The sequence below is a fragment of the Paralichthys olivaceus genome, chromosome 4 (assembly GCF_024713975.1).
Source record: "Paralichthys olivaceus isolate ysfri-2021 chromosome 4, ASM2471397v2, whole genome shotgun sequence".
NCBI classification, from domain to species: domain Eukaryota; kingdom Metazoa; phylum Chordata; class Actinopteri; order Pleuronectiformes; family Paralichthyidae; genus Paralichthys; species Paralichthys olivaceus.
Window position 1 is genome coordinate 921,452 of NC_091096.1, and position 25,115 is coordinate 946,566.

The window sequence follows — 25,115 nt, forward strand, 5'->3', positions numbered from 1 at the left end:
AGGTCACGACGTCTGTGGAGCTGTGTCTGAATGTACTTCAATTAATCCATTAGCTCATATTCAGTCTCAGTTTATCTCATTGGTCTGAACAAAGTGCAACAAAACTACCCAAACACACTGTCACGAGTTTTACTGCAGTTTTCATTTCAGATGAACTCATTTCTAGAAAATCCTTCGGTTGTTAAACTCAACAATGAATCACATCTCAGTAAAAAGTTGTATCTCTGTGTTTGGTCTCCACCTCCGGAGGGAAACGTTTCCTCCAGCTTCTCTTTGACTCTGTTTCCTGTACGAAGGCTTCATCCGAGCGTCCGTCATGAAAACTGACACCGAACACAAATTCTCTGTAAAATGAAAAATAGTGGGTAAAAAAAGCGTCTGTGAGTTTACAGAGCGGAGCCGCGCTGTGTGGTCCGTCCTCATCTGGACTCACAGCTGTGCTGGAAACAAACACAGCCATTAACATCCATAAGCTTTATGAAGTGTGAGGGTTTGTGAAGGAGACGTCCAGGAGTTACTGAGCCTCGACCTCCTCGATGTTCGGTGCTTTAATGAGTCAGGACAGAAAACTCTCTGGATTAGAGACAAGTGCAAATGTAGAAATGGAAAGTGTCTCTCCAAAGAGTGGATGCAGGAGAAGTTATGTCTGATGTGTTTATGAAGCTGAATAATACCTGAGCTTTAACAACGAGATGTTCGTCTAAATAGAAAAGTCACTAAAGCGCGGAGAGACGAGCCGCAGAGCTTTTAGGTGGAAATGGCGTCTGTCGCTCGGAGATCAGAGGCCGAGCGGAGCTGTCCAAACACTGAGGATGTCACAGAATACTGAGTCTGAAAGATGAGCGGCGAGGACACGTCACGAGTTCACAGACAGTTCATCAGAGACACACATCATCCGTGGATCATCTCTCGTTAGGAATTCAGAAAATATTCTAGTTCACAAAAAATACTGTTTTTATCCAGAGACTCTGAGGGACGACACTGGAGCAGCTTTCAGAGCTGAACCGTGTCCCTCACATGTTCCTGACGTGTTCCTCACATGTTCCTGATGTGTTCCTCACATGTTCCTGACGTGTTCCTCACATGTTCCTGACGTGTTCCTCACATGTTCCTATACTTGACTCTGATTGGTTTGTAGACACTGACAAATTCACAGGATTGCTTGTGCTGCTTCCTCTTCTTCTTCTTCTATGGTTTAATGTGTCTCTACTTCCTGTGATTGGTCCCACAAAGTGGTTCCACTGTGAACCATCAGAACCAGGTTCAGTTTGATCCAGACCCAGAACTCCTCTTCTGGTCTGAGGAACCGTTCACAGCTGATGTTCGGCTCCAGACCAAGATTCTTATTTACAGTTTGAAATCGTTTTATTTTAGAAACATAAATCTACAGATTGAAATCTTTCGACAAAGATCATTTCGATGTGATTCCATTAAAACTGTTGATGTAGTTTGAGCTTCAGACGTTTTCTCCTCGGCTGAAATAAAAACGACACCTCGTCTAGTTTGAGTTCAGAGTCGAGGATCGAGGAGAATTCAGCCTCTGACATTTTTCCCATTTGCTCGAGCGTGAACGTGAGCTACACTGTGAGGTTAATAAATGACCATAATACGGTTTAATTAACCTCAATCCATCACCGTGTAAAAGAAGCTTTTTCCCTGTCGAGAGGCGGATATTTAATTTTGGGAAAAACATTTTAAAATCCCAACGACAACATGAACATCCTGTTGCTCTCAGCGTCTCTGCTCTGTGGGACTTTTCTGTCCAGATAATAATCTCATTATGTTGCTACAGTCAATTAACGTCCATTACTGTCAGACTGCATCTCTGGGTAAATGTTGACACTCGCTAATTCCCAGCAAAACGCTGCTCGCCACATTCAACCTGGAAAGACACAGCGGAGAAATGTTTCTTTCTTCCTCGTGGTCAGAACTCAGATCCTTTTTTCATCACTCTCAGTTTTTCACCGTCCAAATTTTACACACGAGCTTGTGAAGAGCGGAATAATCCTTTAATTTGACAGAGCTGCTTTATGATTTATGATTTCACCTCAAGTGATCAATCGATCATCAGTCACGTGTGTGTGTGTGTGTGTGTGTGTGTGTGTGTGTGTGTGTGTGTGTGTGTGTGTGTGTGTGTGAGAAAAAATCCAAAGTTTGTATTTTGATCAGAAACGATTCATCATTCATGTGAGGTCATGTGATCAGTGACATCATGACCAATCAGGAAATGATGTCACACAGTGAAGTGATGTATAAACTTTTACAACCAATAAGATTCGATCTAAAGCTCATTGATATGAATCAGTAATTCATCTGACACGGCGTAAATTAGTTTATATAAATTATTACAGTTGTTTTCTGGAAGAACCCCCCCCCCCCAGTAATATCACAATAAAATAAAATAAACATATTCAATCAGAAATCACAAACTGTTATTGTTTGAATCTCAACTAATAATTAAATGTAAAGCTTCAAATCTTAATTCCATTTAAATCACATGAAGGTTATATTTAACTCTGTTTTTATTGAAGGTTAACGTGAGTCTGGTCTTTGTGTCCAGGTTGCGACATGTGTGCAGACAACAGGAACGGCGAGTGTCCGATGCACGGGCCTCTTCACTCTCTGCGTCGACTCGTCGGCACCAGCAGCTCGGCGGCTCCCGTCACCATGCCGGACGTCCCTGATTGGCTCAGAGATCTGCCGAGAGAGGTGAGGCCTGCGTCTGCTTTAATAAATATTCTTAGTGATTTGTAATATTTAGAATATTTAATGTTTATTATTTCTTGTTTATTAGACGCTGAGGGGAAATGTCACAAATTAAAAAACAGTTTTCACTGTGGAACAAAGTGATTCATGTTGTTCAGATGATATTTTATCTGTTTGTGTTTATCACATTTTATTTATCAGAAGAGAATTTGAATTAGAATTAAATTAGATTTTAAATAAAAAGCGAGGAAACAAAATCCTGTTTGACAAAAAACAAAAAAAACATTTCTAAACTTAAAAAACATTTTCATCCAAATCATCGTCCAGAAATAAAGAATTAATGATTCTGTAGATAAAAAAACAAACATGTTCAGTCTGACATACGTGGAACATGTGGAGCCGATTTACTAACACACATGTGGAGAGATTATGTATATTGATTATTTATTTTACTAAAATTGATCAAGATTTGTTTCAGAGAAAAATGACACAGTGACAAAAATGTGACGAAGATAAGATGCACGACAGCTGCTCGATGTTCAGATGGTTCATACGTGAACATTTGTTTGTGTGATTTGTGTGTAACAGTGTGTTACTGTGTGTGTTACTGTGTGTTACTGTGTGTGTAACAGTGTGTTACTGTGTGTGTTACTGTGTGTGTAACAGTGTGTTACTGTGTGTGTTACTGTGTGTTACTGTGTGTTACTGTGTGTGTTACTGTGTGTGTAACAGTGTGTTACTGTGAGTGTTACTGTGTGTGTAACAGTGTGTTACTGTGAGTTTCATGCTCGTACAACACTGAGGACGTTCTCGTGTTGAAACAAACCTTGAACTCTTCTCTGCTGAAGAGTTTGTGTTGTGTTGATATTTTCTCTGGTCCCACGTTCACACGTTGTTTTTGACCCTTGACCTGTGATGCGTAGAAATAAATGGCACAGAGGAACGTGCACTCATGTGGAGGTGTGTTGTGTGTGCAGGTGTGTCTGTGCACGAGCACGGTTCCAGGTCTGGGTTACGGGATCTGTGCAGCTCAGAGGATTCCTCAGGGAACCTGGATCGGTCCGTTTCAGGGGATCCCGCTGCTGCTGGACAAACTGCATGGATCCATGAGGAACACACGACACCTGTGGGAGGTGAGTGTGTGTGTGTGTGTGTGTGTGTGAGTGTGAGTGTGTGTGTGTGTGTGTGTGTGTGTGTGTATGTGTGTGTGTGTGTGTGACAATGCTTATACCTTAAACTCTGTTCATGAGGAAACACACTCACACACTCACACACTTATTCTTTGTGCCATATTTATGAACTTCATCCTGTGTGTGTGTGTGTCTTTGTGTGAATGTAAAATACAAAAGGTTTGTGTAGTCATGTGTGTGTCACTGTCAGGTTGTGCAGTGTGTGTGTGTGTGTGTGTGTGTGTGTGTGTGTGTGTGTGTGTGTGTGTCTCTGTGGTCCACTTCATGTCAGCTGTGAACCCATTGATCAGAGCAGATTGTATTTACATACAGTGGCAGGAGAAAGTCAATGTGGCAGTTATAAACAGCTGCATTAGCATTGTGGGGGAGAGGGGGGGGGGGGGGCGAGGGGAGAATGAGGGATGCTGGGAGACGGAGAGATAGATGAGTCCCCCGTGGCCGAGCTGGTAAAGGTCAGTCAGACGTCGGTTGACCGGACATCAGTCTCTCTGCTGTTGACCACAGCGGGACGTCAGGGGGAGGGGGGGTGAGAGGCGGGGGGGTCAGAGGTCATGGGGCGGGGGGGGGGGTGATGGGTTGGGGCGGCCATAGAAAGCCAAGTCCAGCAGGAGGGAGCGTCCGGTCCGTTCAGTCTGGTTTCACACTTTGTACCAGTTTCATGTTCGTCGACTGTTGAAGTTCTCGGAGAAGAAGCAGAAGACGAAGCTTTAACGTCGGAGTCGTCACATTCGAATTCAAGAATCTGTCGAGTTCAGAATAAACTGAAAAACATAGAAACTGGGAAAAGAATTTGAAAACACACGTGACATGTAAGAATGTTTGTTTTTCCGACTCTGAAATGTTGAAATAACTTAAATCTTCTAAATTTGAAAAGAGGAAACACGAGAGGCAATAGAATTAAAAATAAATAATGAAAAAGATAAAAAAAAATTATGACTTCATTTTTTAAGCTTTTGTACTATTTAATAAAAATTCAAACAAACCAAACTATTATTATTATGAAGATTATTATTTCTTTATTTTACAATAGTGGTTCGGACACATCTAAAATATTTCTGATATTTGAATTTAAATTTAAATAAACTGACCAATTAATTATTAACAGATTAGATTTTCTTCCCAAAAATATTGAATTCAACACTTTTTTTAAATCTTAGTTTTTAACCTGTTCTGTTTTCTTTCTTTTTCTTTTTGCAGATTCCATGAAAGTTTGTGACATAATTTAATTTATTGAATTGGATCATTTCATTAAAATTAATAAATTCATGTGCTGAGAGGAAACAGTTTTTCCTGCACAAGTGATGAAGAATAAATCTGCAGGTGTAGAAATAAATTCTTCTTTTCTCTCAGTCACATGAAAAAATCTTTGAACCAACCTGAGTCTGAATAAACGTCGTCTGTCGTTGTGTTTGGACCCTAAAGAGAAAAGTCAGGACCCATCGAGGGCTCTCAAACCAGCCTTTGATTCCTCACCCCCGAGGAGAAATCCCGATCCGTTAACCCGACTCTAACATCGGCAGATTATCGGCTGCCGGGCTGAAACCGGTCATTAGGCCTATTGACCACGAGGCTTTACACACAGATCCCATTAAAACTCACTGGTTGTTAAACTCGCTTATTGACGCCCCCCAAAACAGGAAGAGATGTGTGTCCTATAGCCAATCAGGGAGCTGGTGTCATGTTGTCCATGGCGCCCTGGAAGGGCCAGTTTTAATTAAGACGCCTGCCGTCACCAGCGGGCGGAGCCGCGGAGCATCTCTGCGGTGCTGCAGTATTTTCCAGCTCGACAAATTGATCTGAGATGAGACTGAAGTTTACGCTGGAATAATTTCACTTTATCACCGACTGTGTCTGATGAAGACTCACGAGACAGAAACCTGGAGACAAACTTTATCTTAGTTTCATTTTGATTATTATCAGATGTCCTCTAACCTCGTGTGTCGGCTCCGATCTGAAATCTGTGGATTCAGTTCAACGCTCTGGTTCAGATCCTCGAGATGTTTGATAGATAGATGATCGAGTTTATTAAATATAAAACGAATGGTAATGGTTAGTGGCACATGTGTAATGAACTCCTACCAGTAAATATATATGGATATAAAATCTGGTTTGATTGAAATGTTTTAAAAATGAAATAAATAAACACAAAATGATCCATTGTAGCTTCTATTAATTTATGAAACAATGTGATTCAACTCCAGCAACAATGAGTAATGTAAACAAGTCTTCAGTTTCAACAGGTGGCGCTAGTGTTGCCAATCACAACACATAGGATAATATAGTAATCATCACCTCACATTAGTATCATAGAGATGTGGTCTGGTTTAACAGGTTTAAAACAACAATGATAATAATAATAATAATAACAACAACATGTTGAATGTGAGATAGAAATAAAATTAATATACGAACCTTTAACATTAATCAGGAGTAAATGATAAAGTATTATATATAATATATTATGAGTAGAACATTGTTAATATAGTAGTAGAAGTATTCTCTTAGTACAGTGAGTACATGTTTGAGGGACAGGTTCCTCGTTTGAACCCGTGACCTCTGGGTCAGAACCTCTCCGTCGTCTTGATTGGAAAGAATGTTCAGTGAAAACATGAGAACCGCCCGAGGTTCTTCGTCTCTGACCTTTGGGTTTTTACCGGAGTTTTCTGGACGAGCTGTCGGTAAAAAAAAACAAGGTTCAGAGCGGAGACGAGAAGAAAACGTCAGCCGCTCAGTTTGAGACCAAATATTTTGTTAGTGTGGGATCGTGACGGGACACATGAGGATCATGAAAATACCAAAGCGCCCGGTGGTATCTCGGCTTTTTGCGTCATACGTCAAAATCGCGTGTGCGTTTGTTTGGTGCAGCTGAATCACTGTTGTTCGTCTGTGGTTCTGTCCGCTGGTGCTCGTCCGTCCGTCAGCGCCTCCCTGTCGCTCCCCCGTCAGACTTCACATCGACTTCAGTGGTTTGTGGTTAAAGCTCCTTGATGTTTCCTCGACTGATGTCATCACTTAAAGGCCGAGTCTGGGTTTTTATGAAAGTCTGTGATCGACATCATCGCCTCTGTTACGTGATCGTCATCGATGGTTTTATGTCAAAATTACACGTTTAGTTTCGAGTTGTTTGGATTTCAGCGAAGCGGGAAACGACCACGGGACAAAAGCAGCGGTTCAGTGAGTTTCACGTTTCTCTGAAGAGACTCAGTGATATTAAAGATATATAAAAGATATGAAAGGTTTAATAGTTTTACACCTGTAGTTTTGATTCAAGCTAAAGGTGCGCTTCATTCTGTCGCCTGTTGGTGGAGCTAAAACCAAGGGTTAGAGACAGAGGCTGAAAGAGGAGCTGCAGCGATGGACAGAGATTCTGAACTTTAGAGCATGAAAACATGTTACAGTCATAAACCTGAAGATGAACAGAATCTGTTCGATGAGAGTTCTCATCGCTCGTTTCGTCTTTTTGTTTCGTCCGATCAACACGTTGGACGGATCAGGGACCTGCAGCTGACCCGACATGTTGGTTCTGCGGCTCAGCGTCTTCAGGTTTGACTGATCTCTCCTTCGTCCACAGCTCGGTGCTGTTTGGTTAAACCCTCTCGTACGTTTCCCTTCGCTGTGTGACATCACCCTGTAGGCATGGTGACCACGGGGGTCCGAGAACAAAGAGTGGGGTTTTCCACCAGGACCTCGGAGGTAGAAAAACACAGAGTGTGTGTGAACATGTGCGTCGTCGCTTCATAATCCAGCAGGTTGTTTGATCAGAGTGTTTTTACACAGTGATACAGCCGCTGGTTGTTTCCTCTCCTGACGACTGCAGGGGCTTCACACGCTGCGACGAGCCGCACTGTAAAAACACGTGGACCTCATGTCACAGGTTAGAAACTGTGGATGTTCATTATGGCACCGAAACTCAATTATTATTGATCAGCTGAGCTCAGTCACTATTGTTCATCACATGTCCTGATGTTCTTATTAAACCTTCACAGAGAGCAACACTGTGGAAGGTCGTGAAATGAAGATGATTCTGAAGTTGGAAGAAGTGAAGACAGAGAAACTGATTTGTATTCATATTGATTTTTAATGTACAGACAGAATTATTATGAAATATCTGCAGAGTGAAGATGTTTTGTCACATCGATAGATTTTTTAAAGTTGTCTCCAGTTGATGGAAGCAGTTTCTCTGAGAGGGTTGAACCTTGTGGTGGTGAACAAGATGGTTTGGGGGAGGTTACGTTTGGGTGGAGGGAGTAGTTGTGCTACCTCAGTCCTACAGATGTTAGCACCATGGACCTGTGGGCAGTGGTACCTCCGTCTGGGCGGGGGTAGCTCTGTTGGTGGTGTTGGTACTGGACCTCTGGGTAATGGCGGCACCGTGGTGTTGGTCCTTCGCGCTCTGCTGCTGCTCCCTGTTCGTCCTTGTTGTGTGAGAAAGCAGCAGCTCTGCCTCCAGACGTTGAGGTGAATCAGGGTCGGTTATCTAAATATTATCCGTCTCTCTGAACGATTATTGCCCCTCTGATTTATGGCGATGGTGCGCTGCTCGCTGAAAACCCTGTTTCAGCTGATGAAGCGTCTCGGACGTATGTATGCGGAGGTCCAGACTGTTGCTCTTGGGCACGGCGGCGGCGGTGGCAGTGGTGATGGCAGCGCGGTTTATGAGGCTTGCTGCTGAAAAATGAAGTCGTCAAAGACAGGCTGTGCTTAAGAAAACTGAACGAGCACAGGACCGAAGAGCAGCTCGTCACAGATGAGACGAATGAGGCTTCATTATTGAACCTTCATTTCTTTTGACCTGGCGACTAACACGTTCTGTGGTCAGGGAGGGTTTCACGTCCAGGATGACAACAAGGAGAAGAATCAGACGGATGGTGGAGGGCAGGCTGTGTTTTCTTTAGAGAGGAAGAGTTGGAGAGAAAGAAGGAAGGAGGACAGAACATCGGATCCTTCATCGAGCAGACGAGGACTGTTCTTGAATCTGTCATCTGCACATGATGTCTGCAAATAATCTCATTTTACAATCCTGTACCAGCTCCAGTGTAGTGATGTCATGATACCAAACATTTGTAGTCGATCCAGATACTGAGATTTCCATCCTCGGTTCGATCCCACGGCAAAAACAAAACAAACTACACGACACACCCCTTTATGGAAAGATCTGGACATAGAAGAAACAAGAGCGGCTGCGAGAGCTTCGTGAGTTCTGTCCTGTTCGGTGCCTTCGGACGTTTTTAGACTTTTGGCATCGACTTGGTACCGAAGTATCCGTTCTCGTGACATCACTACTCCAGTGAACACCTGCTGGAGGAGGAGTGAGATTAGGAACAGGACATGAGGAGGAGGAGGGAGAAAAGAGGAGGCTGATGAAGGGAGCAGATAACAGTAGAATTAGTGGAGTCTCATTGATTAGCTGTAGAACAGAAGCTTGCGAGCATTGATCGGCTCTCAGGAACAGTTTTACTCCATTTGGACTGAAGAAGAAGAAGAGAGAAGACGACAGAGTTGTGCATAGAGAGAAGAAGAAGAAGTGGCCGACACGATTAACCCATAAAGTTATAACAACACAATCTTCAGACCGGAGCTCACATTGTTTCAAAATAAAAGCTCTGTAGTCCAGCTCAACTTGCTAAACAGGAAGTGAATGTTGCTGCCATGACAGACATCGGCGTCCGTGAATGTTTGTTCCAGGAGCGGATCGAGGGCCTCTGGGGGCCCCAGGCAAAAGGGACCCGTCATCAGACAAACCCCCCCAAACACACTGAGACGTTTCAGTCTTCGACCAAACATCTCACATTACGAAACATTCGGCGGAGAGTCAGTGTCATGGGGCCTCGTCGGGGGGGTTCTGACCACGCTGCAGTCTCTTGTACATAGTTGATCATATCAGATGTTCTCAGGGGCCCACTCTCAGCGCGGGGCCCCAGACAGTTAGTTTTCCCTCCCTGTTGTTACGCTGCTCTTTGTGTCAGTCCCATATCGTGAAATAAACTAAAAAACTAGTAATCTGGGGGTTTGTTCTCCGACCACTGGCGTAGGTTGAGATTTTTAATTTTATTTTGCCGTGGGGTTAGGACGCACTGAAACTGAATCTATTGGTGGCGGTGATTGTTCGGTCCGTTACTTTATGACTTGTGTTTCTGAGCTTTATTCGATAAATGGGTCTGTTCTTGTATATTATGATTAAAAGAGATGATCAGGTTATTTACTCGGAGCTGATGGTGTCATGGTGCAACACGTGTGGACTGGTTAGAAATGTGCATGTGTTCATGTGCTGGTGGGAAGCTCCAACATCTGATATCTGACATTTGTTTGCCAGACAGAAACATCATTGTTACAAGAAACTCTAAAAAACACATTATCCTCTTTACAGCCTCTGATTAGCTCCGTCTTTCTCTGATAAATTCGATTTCTCCACCATCTGCTGTGACTCATGGACGCAGCTGCTTCCCGAGTCCTGAATGTCAGACGTTACCACGAGCGCTTGAATCCACCACACCAGCAAATATCTCCAATTCACCTCAGACTGAACTCAGTGAACTCTGACGTCACCGCAGGGTCAAAGGTGACGTGAAGCATCTGAGGCGTCGTCCTCGCACGTCCTTGACGTCCTGAGTCCTGTCCTGTGTCCTGAGTCCTGAGTCCTGAGTCCTGAGTCCTGTGTCCTGAGTCCTGAGTCCTGAGTCCTGAGTCCTGAGTCCTGTGTCCTGAGTCCTGAGTCCTGCAGCTCTCGTCAGTGTTTTACTGGATTGAATCAGCGTACCTTTCTTATTTCTATTTCTATTCTACTTATGAAAAACTAAAATTAAAAACTGATTCACTTCAAATATTTGAAACAAACATCTTCAATCTGAACTCTGAACCTCTTCATGTTTCTGTGTGTGACAGGAAGTGTCATCACACCTTCAGACATGATATCTCACAGCTTACACACACACACACACACACACACACACACCTAGTGATAAACACACACACACACTTGTCACACACACGTCCTCCTCTGAAGGCGCAGCATCCATTTACATGCCAGTGTTGGTTCAGAGCTGCATTTAAGTGTTTTTCACTGATAACTGAATCACATTCCTGTCACACACACACACACACTCACACACACTCTCACACACTCTCACACACTCACACACACACACACTCTCAGGGTATCTCTTTAGCGTGTGCTCAGTTCAGACAAGAACAAGATTTACTCTCTTTAATAAGGTCAAAAGGTCAAAACACTGTCAGACACACACACACACACACACACACACACACACACACAGTGCTGTTGGGTGAGGCTGTGCAGATCGCTCTCTGACAGTCGTCAGTCAGACATTAAAGATGTTCTCATGTCTGAGTTGATTCAGACTCAGAGAAAGTTTTCTGTGTTTAACAGTAGATTCATTATTTTTCTCTGAATAGAAATAAAGAAGTGAACACGTCTGTGATGAACATGAATGAACACACTAACAATAATAATAATTAATAGAAAGGTTTTTAATTAAAATAGAATAATATTAAGTGTATTATTTATTTCAGCGGCTCTTATTCTCCAAACAGATTTAATTACACCACTGAAGAAGAAGAGGGACCAACCACATGATCTCATTCAAAACGTGTCCATCAATTATTTCTTATTTCTTGGACACAACAACATTTTTTTCACTACGTTCGACCAAATATCATCAGATTCATCAATAATCAAAACTAATGATCAGCCTCATCAGTCGTAAACGTCCTCTGGACCTGTCTCCTCCTCCAGCAGCAGCTGGTGTGAAGTGTGTGTCTGTGTGTGATGAACGTCTGAGACAAACTGAAACTCAAACACTGATGAATCATTTCGTTTTTAGAAACCGAAGCTGCAGCCACAACAAGAAAAAACTACTGTAGTCAGTTTTGTTGTTCTGAGACGGAGAAGTGACGCCGGCAGCTCGACTGTGTTTAAAACGTTTTTTAGCTGTTGAACTAAACAACATGTTAAATTCGACCGTTTGTCTCACAGATGGAATTTAGTGGCGATGGATTCGATAAACAGAGGCGGCAAAAAACGTCAGTGACAGAATGACATCGAGCTACGAGGCAGCTGCTGAAGTTTTACTGAACATCAGGTCTCACACACACACACACACTGACAAAGTGTAACACACATCACATCGGACAAAGAGCTTTGGAGAAAAGTTTCAAGTTTAGCTTGTGAAAAAATGTTTTTAACCAGGATTAACCATTAACCATTTAAAAAAAATAATTTTTGTTAATCTGTAAAAACAGGTGATATTTTTTAGGCTAATCTTTTTATATATCATAACTTTTTATTCTAATAAAAATAATTATCGTGGTAAAACTGTCAATAAATGATAAATACACATGAATTAAAAACCTACTGAAGATATATATAGAGAGTTCATTCATGCAGAATAACACGAAGGTCAAATGATCAGTATTATAAGAAAGAGAAGAAATGTGGGAGCAGAGGATTCACGAGGAGAAGAGCTTTAGAGTGAGAGCTTTAAAAACTCTGAAGGTGAAATCAACGAGTCCTGAAAGTCTCTGATGTAACAAACTATGGGAAATAATGTTCCAGCAAAAAAATCCACGTTCCTGTTGACGTCAATTATCAGATGTGTGAGAAGTGTTAGGATTTAGACACACACACACACACACACACACACAAACACACACACACACACACACACACACACACACACGTTTTCTCACAGTTTCCACTACAAGCAGAACGTTAACGACTAAAAGAAGAGTGGAGAGTAATAACATCTCTTCTTCCTCTTTTCTATCTTTAAACACCGACGTGTTCGGTTTATGTTTCGGGTCTTTGGTTCCTCTGTTGCTGTGAAAAAGTATTTTTAGACGTCTGAAGCTGTTGTTATGGCGCAGACGTTGGCAGGCGGTGCTGCGAGGCTTTTAACAAGGTGTAAATCAGGTTTGTGTAACGTTTAACACCCAACAGGCCTGACGGCGGATAAGAGGCTTCTGATTTGTTGCCGAGGTTTGTTTGAAACATTTTAAATTAACTGTTAGTGCAAGACGGTCGCAAAGATTAATTCCCCAGGAAACTCCAGAAACACAAATTATAAGTTCTAAATCTATAAAGATTTTACTTTCAGTTTATAAATTAATATTATTTTCAGCTCCTTCTTAAAATGAGAGAACGTTTTCTAGTTTAATGTCAAGTTATTGAAATATTAAATGAAATATTTTACATCGTAAACATTGTAGTAAATATTTCAGGTGGTAAATCTCTGCAGTGGAAACATCCGGAGAATTTCCTCTTCTGATCAAACAGCTGTGAAATTATCCCGATCACTTCCAAGTCTTTTCCTGGACGTCAGTTTGATTCCCTCTAAAACAAACATGAAAAAGAAGAAGACTCGTTCAGTTGATCCTGAACAGCTCAAACAACACGACTTTGACGGACGAGAAAACTGTTCCAGAACTTTAACGACGCAAAAAGGTTTAGGAGTCAGTTTGTAAACGTGACGGACACAAAGTGATTTATTTATCGAAAACTTCGGACGAAAAATACAAAGTTGGTTCAATGAAATATCTGGAAAAGCGAGTGGACGTGTTGATGAGGTTTCTAACACGTGACGGACGTGAAACCGGAACCATGTTCCCCACATTTCTTCACATGTGGAAGAAAAACGTATGAACTTAAAATGATCAAAGGAGCTAAATCTGTTCATGTTTCCGAGGTGACGTGTCCGAGACGTTTTATTTCTCATTCTCTCATCTCGTTGTGCAGATCTGTTATTCACACACATTCCTCGTGAACCTGTAGCTGACAGAAGAGACTGAACTTCCTCTGTTCATTCTGTGATTTGTCTTCTGAAGCCGTTTGAATGAACGTTTCATTGCATCTGATGTTGCTGCGGTTCAATGGATGAGGGGCTTCCAGATGTGCAGGAGGTCCAGACAGATGTGCAGGAGCAACAGCACGTTCTGAAACTCTGATACTCTGTGTTGCAGATCTACGACACAGAGGGAACGTTACAGCACTTTATCGATGGTAACGATCCCAGTAAATCCAGCTGGATGAGGTACATCCGCTGTGCCCGACACTGTGGGGAGCAGAACATGATGGTCGTCCAGTACAGGTGAGAACTACACACACTACACACACTACACACACTACACACACTTCACTGTCAGCGTGAGAAAACACACACTCTGCACTCGGCCTGCACAATAAACACATCACGATGTTTTTATGTCTCGGAGACGCCCAGTGGCCGGAGGTTTGATGCCCGTTGTGAACATGATGTCTCAAAAACACCTTCAGGGAATCAATCGCCGAATTAAACTCAAGAGAAACAAAAGGAGGGAAAGTTGTTCTCAGCAGGAAACAGTTTCATGTTACTTTAACCTGACTTTCTGAGACCTGTGTTCTGTGTAATGACCAGCAGAGGGCGACTCCCCTGGTAGTTTCTATAGAAAATGACTCTACTTCTCACTTTATAACGTCAGTAAACATTTTCATGAGGAGTTTATGATGTCAGCCGAACTTCATCCTCATCGTCATCTCTGCTGTCCTGCACTAACTTCTAGGCAAGAATCTGTAAACACGTCCGTCTCTTTAAAAACAACCAGTGGAGTCGCCCTCTGCTGGTCATTGCACAGAACACAAGCTCCGGGCTCTGGCTTCACGTGGATTGTTCTCCACAGTGTTTGAATCAAAGAAGAAGTATTGTATGTTTCCTTCTGACTTTCTCCGAGCGAACTTTAAGTTTCTGGCTGATGCTCGGACTTAAACTGTTGAGATGATGATGTAATAACGTGAGGTGATTTTTCCTCTCGGGGGTCAAACTGAAATCGTGGTTTGTCTTTGTGACTCTTTATCAGCAGGATTATTCTGGGTCAGTGTTTGTTCTCACACTTTATTAAACAGTGAAAGGTGTTTTGCTTCGTCAGATTTTGAACCTCACACTGGTCCTCGGTTGTTTTTATTTAAAACCAGATTATAAAGCCAGTTTTGCTTTGTATGAAAACAGAGAAGATCAGAGATCTGACGACGCTGCGTCCCGCTGAGCGGCTGCTCGGCGGCGGGGGTCTTTATTTTTCATACCTGAGAGCCTGTTGGATGTGTTTGATTTACAGCACGGCCCCGCCTGCTTGAGGCAGCAGTCTGTATTAAACACATACATTTGTTTTAAATACATACAAGCACCTCCCCCCCTTCTCTTTTAAACCCGGGAGGTCATTGGGTAAGTTTGATTTATAGACCAGTCCCTCCCGGCTGTGTTTTCACATGGGTCCGGCACCACCCCGCCCCTCCCCCGGTGTGGAAAGAATTAATAAAGCACACACACACACACACACACACACACACACACACACACAGAGATCTTCTCTGTTACCATCTTGATTCTCAATTCTAGAAAAAGGGAAACAAATAGTTTTACGCTCGTTTGAGTTTGTCTCAGTTTTTCATGATCAGAACATAAACCATCATCTTTTTATTCCTTCCTGGAAAACTTTTAAAAACATTTAATTCTGAAATCTGAAATTATTCCACATCACGTGTGACTCCAATAAACATTAACGACATGTTTCCACTTCCCTCCAAAACATTGAGTCAACTTAGATTTTCTTAGTTTGGTCCACGTCCCGTCTGCTAACATGGAGACCACGATCACCACTGCACAGACTCAACATGACGTCATCATCAGCGGCTAAAGATAACTGAGCTTCATTTCTGGAGGAGAAGTCGTCCATCTTTATTTCCAGTCATTGATCAGCATCCGTTCATGTTTACATACATCAGCTGATACTGGAGCGAGCTGCTCTGTACACGACTACTGTAGTACTACTGTAAAATTATATATATATATATATAACAGAAACTTCTGGAGGTATTCACCATCATAAACACTAAGACTATTAAATATCCTCCTCTGTCTTTCACTCTCTCTGTATTCCTCTACTTCTCTTTCCCTCTATTTTAATCTCTTTGTTTCTCTTTCAGTCTTTCTTTCATTTCAACCTTTCATTTTCTACGTCTTGGTATTTTACTTTGGCGGGGTCTCCTCATTAAATAAGCATGGTGTCATTCAGTTGAGAGTTTCCCACTCTCCTCCTCCTCCTCCTCCTCCTCCTCCTCCTCCTCCTCTTCATTCTTTAACTTTTTCTCTCTTTTGTCTCCGCCCTAATTTTTCAGTCTATTCAGCTTTTTCTCCTTTAATTATTTTTCCTCTTCTCAAATTCTCATTCTCTCTGTTAATTCCTCCTCGTTTCCCTTCAGAGTCGCTTTGACAGTAAAAAGAAAGTCGTCTTAATCGTGACTGTGATGAATCGTCCAGAGTCGTTCATATAAATCACATCTGAAATGAAGGAATTCAAACCTGGTTGATTTAATAAATGTCCGACAGGAACAAATGATAAAAATCACCTGCACAGTTCAGTTTGTTGTCAAATGTTCAGGTTCCCCGTCTGTCCGTCCCTCAGACCTTCACTTTTGTCCTTCAACCACCAAATTCGAATCAGTTCATCTTTGAGTCCAACTGAACGTTTGTACCAAATTTGGAGAAATTTCCTCAAATCGCTCTTGAGATGTTTTGTTCAAAGTCAGACAACCTGTGAACATAAAGCCTCCGGCCACTAGGTGTCAGCAGCGCGGACACATAAACCTGCTGATGTGAAACAATAGAGTCCAGACGTTAGAAATGTGAGTATTTCAAAACACAAACTGTGCACGCACGTTTTGGTGAATATCAGTTAACGTAGTCGGGCCGGAGGAGTAACGCAGTTCTGCTCCTCTTCTTCATCCTGAGATATTCGTTCTTCCAGTTTCACGTCACGTGTTAGAAACCTCATCACCACGTCCACTCGCTCACTGAGAAGGTTCCACACATTCTCCTGCTGTTTTCTCACATGGACTCACTCTGACAGAACCTCCAGAACCTCCAGAACCTCCAGAACCTTCCAGGAACACGTCCAGACTTCAGTTCACGTCTTTACGCAGCTTGGTGTTTGTGTTTGTGTCGTGGACGTTGAGCTCTCCGGTTGTTAAATGATGTTTTAACAGAGTGACGATGAACTGAAGCTTTTTATTGAAGTCGAACTTCACACACGAGGAAATCCAACGTGTTTCTAATCATCTTCACATTAAAAAGCACTTCTGCTTGTGATTGAACGTCTCCTCACTGTGAGAATTCTTCTCAAGCTGTTTGCAGAGGAGTCATTTGTTTTCTGGCTCGAAGGCACTTTGGCAGTAGAACGTGGGAGACGTGTGAGAGTTGAACCTGTGACCTCTCGGCTACGATCGTGTCCGTCTGACACCGAGTGTGTGGGAACGTCTGGATATGAACTGCTCACTTTGTCAGGACCTTGGTTCTGAGCGGGTCAGGTGTTGTTTTAGCGTCAGCGTGACCCGGGAACCTTCGGCTCGCTGGCATCGCGGCCGTTAGTTGCGTCTGAGGAGAGTGAGAGACGCCAGATATTTCCCATAAATCATTTGGGTTCGGTCTGATGTGAAGTGGAGCTGTTATCAGACGAGAGGCGTTTCCAGACCTGGACAGAGTCACTGAAACGTCACGTGTCCCGTTGGACAGTTTGTCTTTGTCCCGGTTATTAATATTCACGATCCTCAGAGGAGAGGACTTCACTGACCTTTGACCCCTGATCAGTCTCTAATGTATAAACCGTCATGAGTCATCAGCTTCACGTTATTAAGTCAGAGCCCGACTGACTGAACGTTGAAGTAAAAGTACAAATAACACATTAACTTTTCTACTTGAGTAGAGTAAATATACTTTATTAAAAGTAAAAGTACTTGAAGAGAGGTGGAGTCTAATGTCGCCCTCTGATTGGACCAATAGATCGATACCCCGCTCTTTAAAGATGAGTTTGAAAACTGTAAAAAACTATGTGAACGTGTAACACAATGTTTTATAAAAGTAAAAGTACCTGGGAAAACACAGGATGTGTGTGTGTGTGTTGCAGGTCGTGTATCTTCTACCGAGCCTGTATGGACATCCCCAGAGGAACCGAGCTGCTGGTCTGGTACAACGACTCCTACACTTCCTTCTTCGGCATCCCGCTGCAGTGCACGGCTCAGGACGAGAACTGTGAGAAACATCACTTTCTCTCTCTCCTTCTCTCTCTCTCTCTCTTTCTCCTCCTCCTCCTCCTCTCTTCTGTCCATCCTCTGTTTTTCTGCCACCAATTTAGTTTTGTTTACCTCTCCTCCAGTCAGCCTCGTTTTATATTTTCCATTCTAACTGTTTTCTTGTGGATTTGTCAGAGTAACTCGCTGCAGGGAGAAAAAACAAAGTCGGACATTTTTTTCTGGCACAATTATGGAGAAAAGGACAGAACAGAAGAGAGAAAAGAAAAGATAATCTGTGGAATCTAAATTGAAGTGAATTGAATTAGGGGCTCGTCTTTCACTGAGTCGCAGTGAAATGAGATCGTGCTGATTGCAAATTAAGACGTTTCACCACAAACTGGTTTGTTTTACAGCTGGAACGACTTTTACATGACATTGTTCTTCGTGACGAGTCTGTGGCACACACACACAGACACACACACACACACACACACTCTCACACACACACACACACACACACACACAGACACACACACTCTCACACACACAGACACACAGACACACACACACACACATACTCTCACACACAGACACACACACTCTCACACACACAGACACACACACACACACACACACACTCTCACACACACAGACACACACAGACACACACACACACTCAGTGGGGACTGTGGATCTGAAGACGTCAGGTGGTGAAACATCTGAAACGTTCTGAGGTGTGAGAACCTGAAACGTCAGCAGTTAATCTTTAAACCAATTCTGAAATTGACCTGAAGCTAAAATCAGAGTGACGTGCGCTGACAGGAAACCATGCGGCTGCGTTCTGGACGAGAGGTAAAACAGAACTTGGCTCCGGCAGGTGAGAAGTGAGTCAGTGATCTCAAACTCACGTCTGTCGTCTGAGGGTTGTGATTAATAATTTGAGGCCTCTGGGATCTTTGGTTCGTCGTCATTTGCTCTGTTCAACTGAAATCTAAGTTTCTCTAAGTTTCCCACAGATAATAACACGCACAGTCTTACACTCACACACACACACACACACACGCACTCACACACACACACACACACACACACACACACACACACACACACACACACACACACACACACACACACGTCTCCCTGCAGTGACAGAAGTTTTTTCAAATCTAAATGAGGTGAAATTAGATTAAAGTGAAAAACAGCGTCTCTGCTCTGAATTAAAGACGTTTGACTTCTAACTGCATTTGGGGTTTTCCATCGTTATCTGCTGATTGTGCCCACGGAGGACGAACATGATGTCAAACCTCTGCTGGAGACGACAGGACTGTGTCCTCAGTTAAAGACGTTTTAACGGAACATGTTAGAACAGGACCAGCAGCTGCAGCTCTGTTTATCTTCTGTCCGTCTGTGAGACGTGTGACGTGTCAGCGGAGGAAACTGAAACCGTCACAAACCACAACACACGTTTGTCAGAGCAACATCAAAACCTGACTCATTCATCAGCTGGTTTTACAAAATGCATGTATGTATTTATTTTACATTAAAACAAATTCTCAATTCAAGTTCTATATATTTGGTTGTGTCCGCCCAAAACCAGAACAATAACTTTTTAGAATGAATTATAGTTATATATCTTATTAAGTTGCAGAAAATATATAAAACAATAAATGTTTATTAAAATACAGAACACCATCAGACACACACCAGGCGTTAAACACAAAGACAGATTGTTCAATACACACACACACACACACACACACACACACACACACACACACACACACACACACACACACACACACACACACACACACACACTCACACACACACACACACACGCCCTGTGGTTGTTTACTTATGCACGTTCCATCCAATCACAGTCTGTCGACTTGACGCTCCGCAGCTCGGCCGCTGCCTAACAACAACAACATGTGGAGACGGATCAGTGTGAGGAGACTCCTCTTCACATCCCTCCTTCTCCTCCTCCTCCTCTTCTTCTTCCTCTTTTATCCTCCTTTCTGTTTTACTTGTTCTGCAGCAGCAGGATCAATGTGGAGCTGAACTGAGCTTTATAAGAACATGAGAGGAAGAGGAGGATGAAGGGATGAGAGGAGAATGTGAGGGAGAGGAAGAAGGAAATGAAAAGGGGATGAGGACTGAAAGGAGGAGTGAAGAGTCTTTATCTCCACTGCAGCTCCTGACGTCTCTTCTCTATCTGACATAGTATTATGACTGTCAGTGTAATTGCCTGTATTGATTTTATAAGAGTTTATAATCACTGGTAACTTTATTGTTATTGATTATGATTAAGATCTGAACTGTTCTTCAAACCAGTAAAGAGACGGAGACGTTCACACAAACAGGAGTTAGTTTAAACCATCTGAAAACTCACACGCTCAACGTAAAGTTTCTTTTTAAAAGATAAGATCATCAATGTGTTGGTTCATATTTTTATTTCCAACGTGAAGAGTAAAACGTGCTGTGAACGGATTCTTACAACATGAAGCAGAGATCATGGTTTTCTAAAAGATATTAAAAACACATCAGTGACTCACACACACACAAACTATCACACACACCCATGCACATCACCATGACTCACACACACAAACACTGTTCAGTGTGAACTGGGTCAGGTCTGAGTTTTCTGGGAAATTCATTTTCATCGATGATGAATTTCTCATCAAATCTGAAATCTGGGAGACGAAACGCGACAGAGATACGAGCAGAGAGTAAAAGACAGGATGGCTTAGAGGGGTTCTCATAAAGGAAAAGAGAAGGAGCGGGAAGACGAGTGTTAAAGAAAGACAGATGGATGAACAGGAACAGAGATGGAGGCCGATACTCGTCCGACACTCGGCTCCTTCAGGCTGTGAAAACTTTGTCTCCGTTAGAATTCCCGTCACGCCCTCACAAAGAAAGAAAACACAGACGCTGCACTGTTGCAAACTGCATCCGTATAATTTTCCCATTTTGATGATGCGTTTCATGAGCAGCCCAAACCGTATTGACCGGCATTTTTTGTGTATATGCAACGTTTGTAGGAAAATGAATTAAGAGTGGGCGAGCGGCGCGTAACGCTGCCGTCGATAGCGCCGTCGGGCAACTTACAAATGGTGTAATTATCTCCTCATAAGGTTATTAGAGGATCAATGAGCCCGGGCGGCTGATGGCAGAGGTGAGCTGGTGAAAGATGGAGGACGGTTACGACAGAGCTGCAGCACAGATGATACAGAGACAATTATTTAATGACGGAAGTCAAGACGTGACAAAACAAACAAATGTCCACATTTGTATAAATTGGTTTTTCCTCCTCTCCCGTCACTCTCTGGCGCCACCGTGCATCAACAACACGTAATGACGTCATCACAGTACGACAGGACAGATTCACCTTCTGCCGTGAAAAGAAAACGTGTTCCAATTATTATGGTTTTTATTTTAGATTTCAAATTCGATTTAAACAGGATCATGAAAACAACACGCCAGCAGGGGGCGTGTGTTTTCAGAGGGTTACATAACATTACATTATGATGTCATCACATTTGCATGATGGAAGTGGAGCAGCTAACCAATCAGAGCAGACTGGGCTCTATCAGGAGGGGGGGAGGGGTCTTAAAGAGACAGGAGCTAAAACCAAGAGTTTGAGACAGAGGCTGAAAAGAGGAGCTGCAGCGATGGACAGTCTGAGGACAGAGATTCTGAACATTAGAGCATGAAAACATTTTAATTAAGATAATTAACCTGAAGATGAACAGAATCTGCCCCCCCCCCCCCCCCACAGTAATTTCTGTTTGTCAAGAGTCTTATGAGCGACTTTCATCTGCTGCCATGTTGAACATCTGGTTAAGTTTAGGAAACTAAAGTGAGTTGGTTAATGTTTGGAAAAGGTCGAGGCCTTGATCCAAGTGTCCGTCACTGTCTCTCTGGTGTCGGAGTGAAATGATTTGACTTCCTGCCGGGTCACATGTCAGCTTTTTCCAACAAATCACTTTTACCAAAGGAAAAGTGAAACCGTCCCCGGTGACTTAAAGAGAGACAAACCCTCTTAATGTCATCTGAGACCTAATGAAGGGTTATGGACTCCGGCTCTGACCACGGAGCAGAGCACAGCTGAATTCTGGGTCAAGTGAGGACAGCTGGCATCAGCCGGTTCACCCCAAATCTAATTTACACACTTTTATATAGTGCGTTTTTCCCGTTAATGTCATTTGAACTTGTCTGTTATATTCACGAGCAACACGTCTTTATCCCAAATGTTCATCTTATCTACGTAATTCATTTTTCTCGCCAGCTTCTATAAATCTTTTTTTACAAATCAGAAACAAAGTGGCTCATAAAATAAATCAAATCATGAGCGTCACAAAATACAGAAAGGACAAATCCAGTTATTGAAATCAAATACAGATTGAGTTGAATCAGCAGAAGCATTTGTCACAGGACAATGTAAAAAACATTTTCTATATATATATTACACAGATTATTTCTCACCATCCAGTTGATTCAACTCAATGAGTAAAGTCATTGTTCTGACTTTCAGAGTCTGAAGCTTCATGTTTGTTCACGTTTCATCTGATCTGAATTCTGTCTCACATACGAACGTCCTGTCGTCATCACCGGCGTAAAAGAAACATTTCGAATGATGTCACCAACCCCGCCCACAAAGTTCTATGCTCTTTTACATGGTTGTTAAACAATTCATCCACTAGAGGGCAGCACAGAGTTTACATATAGTTACATATAGTTTGTAGTTTTTAATCTCGAATTCTTTCCCCAAAAATCTTGTGTCTCACAATCGTCTTGGTTGGACTACACTGCCCCCTCACAATGTCCGGTGGTACTGCTCCGTGTCGTCAGTTCCCACCTTCAAGCTCTCAGAAGACTTGCACAAGAGTACGGACGAAAAGTTAGACTGCGAATCTCCAACGTCTCTCCAGTTATTAAATATTGTTTGTGTTGTGGTTGTAACATTTCACAAGAAAATCAGTTTCCTAAATTCTACATTTTACTAGGAATCCCAGTATGTGGTAACTGTCCAGAAACAAATTGGGAGCCCAGTTTGGGCCCTGAGCCATAGTTTGAGAAACATTTCTGTGGTCGCTGAGGGAGGAACAGCACGTCACAGCAACTGAGCTGAAAAACAGACTCACAACAGACTAACGAGGTTCGTAATCTCATTGACTGGAAGCAGGAGCTGCAGTTTGCCTGCGGCCGGCCGTGGCCTCGGCGAGGACGATGTGAAGCTCTGTCGTTTCCATCACAGCAACAAAATCATCAGAATTACTTTTGCTTGTTCAGCGTCGCACACAGACCAGAAATCAACCTGGTGACAGATACAGAAACTTATGAGCTCAGCATGAAACACAGAAAAACACACGTATCACAAGACAGAAAGTTTCAAGTGTCAAACATTTAACTCTTCTTGAAAAGTATGATGAGAATTATTTTAACAGACGCTGAAACTTCTAAAGCGACGGATCGAGAGTTATTTTAATTAAACTCATCATTTCTCCAGGTTAAAGTTTCGTTTGGTTTTTAGTTTAAGCATCTTCTGGTCATTTGAGGTCGTTCTTATTATAAATGTTCATGTTTCTGATCAGTTTGGTTTTAATTAATTTTTAGATGATATAAAAACGGAGACGTCATGATTGACAGCTGAGACTGACTCATGAGTGTTTGAGCGCATGTAGGCGGGACCTCGATACCACGGCTCCAGCCCCTGTTCGCTGCTGCACAGTGCACAAATCATCATCGCTAATGATTTGGGCCATTTTTTGTTCCTACGGTGAAAAGAACTTGATTTCAAAGAATTGCAAAGACGATAATTCACAGTTCAAATACTTCCTGTGTTCGTCAAAGCTGTCGGAGAATCTACAGGATGTAAACTGTTCTGTTTGAGTTCATTGCTGAAGGTGAACTCTTGTGTCTTAGCTCGTAGTTGTGGTTTTAGTCGTCACTAATGTTATCAGAAAACACTGATCCGTGCTAAGCAGGGGTTTTACTTTTCCTCACTGACTTTTATTGTGAAAGTCTTGAAACCACCAGTTTCCTACTTAACAAAATAATTTCCGTTCTATTACTTTTGTCTCCAGTGAACGTCCCAGCTACGGTGGTGGAGGCCATGACCAGGCAGGAGTCCCTCCAATCCTTCAGCAAGAACGGCAAACCCTCCTCTTCGTCCTCCTCCTCCACCCCCTCCACCTCCCTCATGCGTTCCATGGTCTTCCCCCACTCCCCCTGCCCAAGGAGTTTCTCCCTGTTGGACAAGGTCGGGATCGGAATCCAGTCGGACTCGAGTTTTAGCCAGTTGGGCTCAAAGAACCAGCGAGTCCTGGCGAGTCCAACGTCCACCAGTCAGCTGAGCAGCGAGTTCAGCGACTGGCACCTGTGGAAGTGTGGCCAGTGCTTCAAGACCTTCACCCAGAGGATCCTGCTGCAGATGCACGTCTGTCCACAGAACCCCGACAGGTACGACTGCAAACATCCACGTGTGAGAGGAGGAAGTATGATGTCACTTTATCAATGTCATGTCTTCAATGATCACTCTCCGTCTCTTTCTATCCAACCATGTCACATTTCAGTCTGAGGAATGATTGGTGAGCAATAATAACTAGTTAAGATGATGCGGATGTGTCCCAACCAGAACTGATTTTAAATTATTCCCTTAAAAAACTACCCACATTAAATGTTAAAATCTGTAACAAGGTTGAAAATGTCCATCAGATCAGTCAAATGTCACTGAGTCTGTTCCAGAAGTCTGAAGAACAATTCATTACTTCCACGAAGTTTGTTTGTGTTGGTTGGTTGGTTTGTGTGTTTGTTGGTTGGTTTGTGTGTTGATTGGTTGGTTGGTTGGTTTGTTTTTTTGTGTGTTCGTTGGTTGGTTGGTTGGTTTGTTGGTTGGTTTGTGTGTTTGTTGGTTGGTTTGTCAGAATTACACAGAAGCTACTGAACAGATTTCCAGTAAACCTGGTGAAATGATGCGGTGGGAACTTTCTGTCACTGGATACGAACGTGACAAACAAAGTGAGTTTTTCTGTTGCTGCAGTTTCTCAGAGGAAGTTGACAAACCAGACGTTTTATTGTAATCTATTACTCGGGTCGTCTCATCATCACAGGAAGTGAGACTCAGAGTAAAGAGAGTGTAAAAGTGTTTGATTGTGTATAAC

At 42.7% G+C, this 25,115-nt stretch overlaps 1 protein-coding gene across 3 annotated transcripts in view; it reads left to right on the top strand.

Annotated features, from left to right (window-relative positions):
• The window catches only part of prdm6 (PR domain containing 6), a 47,124-nt gene that overhangs the window by 7,780 nt on the left and 14,229 nt on the right, over positions 1–25,115 (top strand). For all 3 annotated transcript variants that reach the window (XM_069523204.1, XM_069523205.1, XM_069523203.1), the window contains 5 exons: positions 2,561–2,709; positions 3,684–3,839; positions 13,872–13,999; positions 17,844–17,968; positions 24,039–24,414. In XM_069523204.1, coding sequence (XP_069379305.1) covers positions 2,561–2,709; positions 3,684–3,839; positions 13,872–13,999; positions 17,844–17,968; positions 24,039–24,414 — 934 coding nt within the window. The remainder of the gene's footprint in view (positions 1–2,560; positions 2,710–3,683; positions 3,840–13,871; positions 14,000–17,843; positions 17,969–24,038; positions 24,415–25,115) is intronic.